The following is a 6004-nucleotide window of genomic DNA, read 5'->3' as shown; positions in this document are numbered from 1 at the left end:
TGAACCAACACGTATGTAGGTGCTGGGAATCGATCTCTTGTCTTTTCTGGAAGAGCAGCCAGTATTCTTTACCACCGAGCCACCTCTCCAGCTCACTGAAATAATTCTTTAAGCATCTAATGTTTATCAGGCACCATGGCAGGCACAGCAGTGCAAAGTTGTATAAGAGACAGTACTAGTCTTATGGCTTCAGTCTAGCAGGGGAGACAGTGTAAACAGTAAAACAAAACAAACAACACACACACACACACACACACACAAACCTGTGTGATTCAGCACCAGAATCCTTTTCTTCTTCCTTTAAAAACATTTTTAAAATTTTATTTATTTTCTATGTGTGGGAGTTCTGCTTTTTCATATGCCTGCGCATCACAGGTGCCTACAGCAGTCAGAAGAGGGTTTTGGATTCCCTGGACCTGGAGTTATTGTTGCAAGTTGCCTTGTGGGTGTGAGAAGTTGAGCTTAGGTCCTCTTCAAGAACAAGTGCTCTTGCACTTGTTCTTGAGTTTGAGACCAGCCTGGTCTACTAGAGCTAGTTCCAGGACAGGCTCCAAAACCACAGAGAAACCCTGTCTCGAAAATAAAACAAAACAAAACAAAACAAAACAAAGAACAAGTGCTCTTAAGCAGGGGGCCACCTCTCCAGCAACCTCCCCCCTTTTTTAGATAAAGTCTCACAAATTCCAGACTGGTCTTGAAATTTTTTTAAAAATATTTACTTATTAATTATGTATACAATATTCTGTCTGTGTGTATGCCTGAAGGCCAGAAGAGGGCACCAGACCTCATTACAGATGGTTGTGAGCCACCATGTGGTTGCTGGGAATTGAACTCAGGACCTTTGGAAGAGCAGGCAATGCTCTTAACCTCTGAGCCATCTCTCCAGCCCTGGTCTTGAAATTTTAAAATTCCATCTTGTTGATTTATTTTGGGTTCCTGCACCATGGCACATGAGTGGCTGTCAGAGGAAAATTTCCAGGAGCAAGTTCTTACCTCTCACCAAATCTGTCCCAGGGATGGAATTCATATCACTTGGCAGCAGGTGCCTTTACCGACTGAACCGTTTTGCCAGCCTGAAACCAATTTTTTGAAAAACCATCTCGTAGCTCAGGCAAATTTTGAATTGCTACAAAGCAGCCAGTGACCTTGATCTTCCTGCCTAACCTCTCAATGACAGAATTACAGGCAGAGCCACCAAGCTTGTATTACGTTGTGATGGGACTCAACCCCAGCGCTTCTGCATGCTAAGCAAGCACTCTACCAAACGAGTTACATCCCAGGCGAATAACATATTTAATATAACGCGATTATTTTATTAAACAACATAACTGCCACTGGTTCTGGAAATTTCATCTTTCCACATTCCTTAGTTAGGCGCTAAACCCAGGACTAAGCAAGTATTCTACTCTTCAATTACATGCCCTGTGAAATATTACTTATCTTTGAAAAAATAGTACTGACATCAAAACTCATTGAAGCCGGGTGGTGGCGACGAACGCCTTTAATTCCAGCACTTGAGAGGCCAGAGGCAGGCAGATCTCTGTGAGTTCCAGCACCGTTAGAGTTGTTACAGAGAGAAACCCTAATTTCTCAAAAAAAAAATCAACCCCCCCCCAAAAAAAACCTAATTGAAGATCTTCTTTCAGTAGAGAGATTATTATTACTATATTTTTTTTCCCAAGACAGGGTTTCTCTGTAGCTTTGGAGCCTGTCCTGGAACTAGCTCTTGTAGACCAGGCTGGTCTCGAACTCACAGAGCTCCACCTGCCTCTGCCTCCCGAGTGCTGGGATTAAAGGCGTGTGCCACCACGGCCTAGCCAGAGAACTAAAGCTTTTAATTTACAAATTGTATATCTGTCAAAATGAAAACAGAACGATTCAGAACGATTTCAAGAGACGCCTACGCTAAGAGCTCGCACCTAAAAACGCAAAGGTGTGCAAACTGAGCCAATCGGGGACGGGCCTGTTCGAAATCCCGCGGTAAGGAAGGCCGACTCAGCCAATTTTCGCGAGATTTCGAGGCTTTTTCCGTCTTCCTCTGTCTCGCAAGAACACGATTAATCTCGCGATCTTTGGGAAGTTCCGTTGGGGAAGATGGCGGCGGCCGCGAGCACCCTTCTCTTCTTGCCGCCAGGGACTTCAGATTGAGCCTTCCCCGGAAGAGTGGGGGCCGCTGGTGCGCTGCTTCCCCGGAGCGCAAGCCAACTTGGTTCCCCTCTTAGTGGTGGGGAAAGGCTTCCCCTCCCGTGGCCGACCCAAGACCTCGCTGCTGTCAGGATGAAGGCTCAGGGGGAAACCGAGGGTGAGTGACGGAACGGGGGTGCAAGAGGGGGCGGGACACAAGTGTGGCGAGCCAATCTGTGAGAGGAGGTGGGGACCCACGCCCCTCCAGGGCCACATTGCACGGAACTGGGTCCGGTGGAATGTGTATATTAGATCGTGTATGTCAGATCGTCCCTGTGTTGGAGAGGACGGAGCGCCAGCTCCGAGGTGCTCTCCCCTCCCCCTTTGTGAAAGGTTTTCCGCACCAGCACGAGTTGGTTGAGTCTCAGGGTCGTTTAACCTGGTGGGACGCCGGGAGAGTGAAAACAGAAACTTGTTTACTCTTTGTTCCGCGAGCGATGTCTGAATATGCTATGACAGGAAGACACAACAGTGTGCCAGGGTCATGGAGGGCTTAGCGTGAGTGACAGACACGGTTAGGTCTCTTGTCAGAGTTCAAGTCCTGTGCTGTGCATTTCAAAAACTGCTCTTTTAATTGTGTTTGAACAGTGGCTTTGAAGAGAGATTGGAAGGATGAGTTAGGAACAGCCCCCCCCCCCTTCCACCCAAAGCAATTTCCGAGAAGAGGGCAGGAAAAAGAGGGCGAGATTGAATCTTTTTGGTTTTGAGACAAGGTTTTCCTGTGTAGCCTAAGTTAGCCTTCAGGTCAAAACAGTCTTCCTGCCTCTCCCAAGTACTAGCTTACAAACCTGTACCCTGTACGGTCACCAAGAGGTTTTTATTATTTTTGTTTGTTTTGTTTTAAAGTTTGTTTGCTTTTTTTAAAATTTGGTTTCTTTTTATTTTGTTTTTTTGACCCAGAGTTTCCCTCTGTAGCTTTGACTAGCCTGGAACTCTATCTGTAGGCCCGGTGATCTGGAACTTAGAGATCCAGCTGCCTTTGCCTCCCGAATCTTGGTTCAGATCCTCCCCTCACTACCTAAATGCATATCACCTGGTTTATCCAAACTGAAGCCATGACCCATGTAGGAAAATGAGGCAGCGAAATAAGCCGTACTTAGACAGATGCCACATTTCCCTCTTATGAGGAGTCTAGACTTAAGTATGTGTTTATGTGTTGACTTTGAAAATACAGACCCATGTGAGGATACTTTTTTTTCTTCTTCAAGACAGGCTTTCTCTGTGTAGCCCTGGCTGTCCTGGAACTGCTTTGTAGACCAGGCTGGTTTCAAATTCATAGAAACCCACCAGCCTCTGCATCCTGAGTGCTGGGATTACAGGCGTGAGCCACCACTGCCTGGCGTGAGGCATTTTAAGGGAAGAAAGGTTAATGAGAGTGGAAGGCAGGGCTGTGCGGAGGCTGGGGCATTGATGAAGTCGGAGGAAGAAGAATTAGGACAAATTGTGATGTACTAGATGCATAAGAATGCCAAAGTGATCCCCGTTTCTTTCTTTTTTCCTTTTTTTCTGTTTTGTTTTGTTTGTTTTTTTCGAGACAAGGTTTCTCTGTGTAACAGTCCTAGCTGTCCTGAAACTAGCTCTGTAGACGATACTGGCCTCAAACTCACAGAAACCCACCAGCCTCTGCATCCTGAGTGCTGGTATTCAAGGCGTGCGCCCCCGCTGTCTGGCCTCATGATCCCCATTTCTTTGTATGTTAACTTAAGAAATGATTTAGGGACTGGGGGTATAGATCAGTGGTTAGAGCAAGGGTGTTCATCTTCCTGGGTCCAATCCCCGGCACCAAAAGAGAAGGAAAAAGGGAGAAGTAACAACAATTATGCTCCCAAATTAATGAAGACAGTGTTTTCATACTGAAAACTAGTTACATTTTTTTCAGATTGTACTTAAAAAGTTTTATTCAAGATATTACATGTGTATTTATGTAATTAAAAGATATTTTTTTGGTTCCAATTAAACATTTGACAGAAGCTGGGTCCAGCATGCCTATAATTGCACTACTGAGAAGTAGAGGCAGGAGGAGGAGAACTTCAAGACTGTCCTCCCCTGCTCAGCAAGTTCAAGGCTAACTGGGCTGTGTAAGGTGGAAAGACTAGACAATCTAGTTGGTTGATAAAATGCTTCTTGTGCTAAAGACCTGAGTTTGCCCCATACTATGGAGGATGAGACAGGCAGGTCTTTGGAGCTCTGTCAGTGAGCCTAATCAGTGATCCCCAGGTCCCAGTTAGAGACACCCCCCCCCCCTCCAAAGGGTGTCTGTTTATAGTGGCACACATCCATAGGAGGATAATCTAGGCTAAAACTCAAGCCTGGGAGCTGGCTCATGTTTATAAACCCAGCAGTTTGGAGGTAGAGGTAGGAACATCAGGAAGTCAAGGGCAGCCCTTGAATTTATTTGTTTAGAGGTGGTGCATCTGCCACAGGGTGAGTGTGGCAAACAGAGGACAACTTGCAGGAGTCAGTTACTTTTATCCACTGTTGATTCTGGAATTGAGCTCATGCTCTTATATGGCAACAGATGCCTTAACTTCAGCCTTCAAGGTCATCTGCCCAATAGACCTGGAGGTCAGCATGGACCATGAGACACCATCTCAAAATGGAATAAAGGGGCTAAGTGATTAAGAGCCCTTACTGCTCTTGGCATTAGGCCCAGAATTCGGTTCCCAGAACCCACACACCTACATGGCAGCTCACAACCATCTGTAACTCTAGTTCTAGGGGTCCTGGTGCCACCTTCTGACCACCTGAGTACTGAACAGATGGGGTGAACATACATGCAGGCAAAAAAACCTCACACATAAGTAACTTTTTTTTTTTTTAAGACAGGGTGTCTGCCCTGGGTGTAATGGTATTTCATTTGTATTTTTTTGTTTTGTTTTTTGTTTTTCGAGATAGGGTTTCTCTGTGGCTTTGGAGCCTGTCCTGGAACTAGCTCTGTAGACCAGGCTGGTCTCCAACTCACAGAGATCTGCCTGCCTCTGCCTCCCGAGTGCTGGGATTAAAGGCGTGCGCCACCACCGCCCGGCTTCATTTGTATTTTAATAAATAAAACTTTATTGAAGATCAGAGAGTTAAAACAGTCTCACTGTCAGCTTTATAGACCAGGGCAGTGATGATGCACAACTTTAATACCAGTAGCCACACTAGTTTGCCATGGAAACTGGGCGGTAGTGTTGCATGCCTTTAATCCCAGCCCTAGAGAGGACTATAGAATAGGAGGAGACAGCTCTCACACAGTTTCATTCTGACATTCCCAAAGGCAGGATTGTCATTTCAGACTGAGGTACGAGCCAGTGGATGGTTTAGGATGAACCCCAGTTTCTGTCTCTGGATTTTTATTAATCGTGCTACACCTGGGTGTCCTGGAACTCACTTTGTAGACTAGACTGGCCTCAAAATCAAAGAGATCCTTCTTCCTTTGCCTCCCGCGTGCTAGGATTGAAGGCATGTGCCACCATTGCTTGGTTGATAACACTTAAAAAAAGTATTTCATGTATGTGGTTGTTTTGTCTTCATGTATTTCTGGGTACCAAGTATAAATCTGGTGTCCTTGGAGGCCAGACAAGGCCAAAAGATCCTCTGGTACTGGAGTTAGATATGGTATGAACTGCTATGTGGATTCTGAGATTCGAACCCAGATCCTCCAAAAGTTCAGCTAGTGTGCTTAAAAGGATAGGTAAAGCATTGTGGAACACTGCTTTGATCCTAGTATCCAAGAGGCAGAGGCAGGCGGATCTCTCTGAGTTCGAGACCAGCCTGGTCTATAGGGCTAGTTCCAGGACAGGCACCAAAGCCACAGAGAAACCCTGTCTCGAAAATC

The 6004-nt window shown here is 45.8% G+C and overlaps 1 protein-coding gene across 1 annotated transcript in view; it reads left to right on the top strand.

Annotated features, from left to right (window-relative positions):
- The first annotated feature begins 2065 nt into the window (after positions 1 to 2065).
- Positions 2066 to 6004, top strand: part of Med1 (mediator complex subunit 1) — a 42899-nt gene continuing 38960 nt past the window's right edge. Inside the window, exon 1 of the mRNA XM_050156814.1 lies at positions 2066 to 2302. Within this exon, the coding sequence (XP_050012771.1) occupies positions 2278 to 2302 (25 nt within the window). The 5' untranslated portion in view covers positions 2066 to 2277. The remainder of the gene's footprint in view (positions 2303 to 6004) is intronic.

Source organism: Alexandromys fortis, unplaced genomic scaffold (assembly GCF_014885135.2).
Source record: "Alexandromys fortis isolate MF-2015 unplaced genomic scaffold, M_Fortis_MF-2015_v1.1 scaffold_31, whole genome shotgun sequence".
Classification (NCBI taxonomy): Eukaryota; Metazoa; Chordata; class Mammalia; order Rodentia; family Cricetidae; genus Alexandromys; species Alexandromys fortis.
This window is presented reverse-complemented; position numbering and strand designations above follow the sequence as displayed.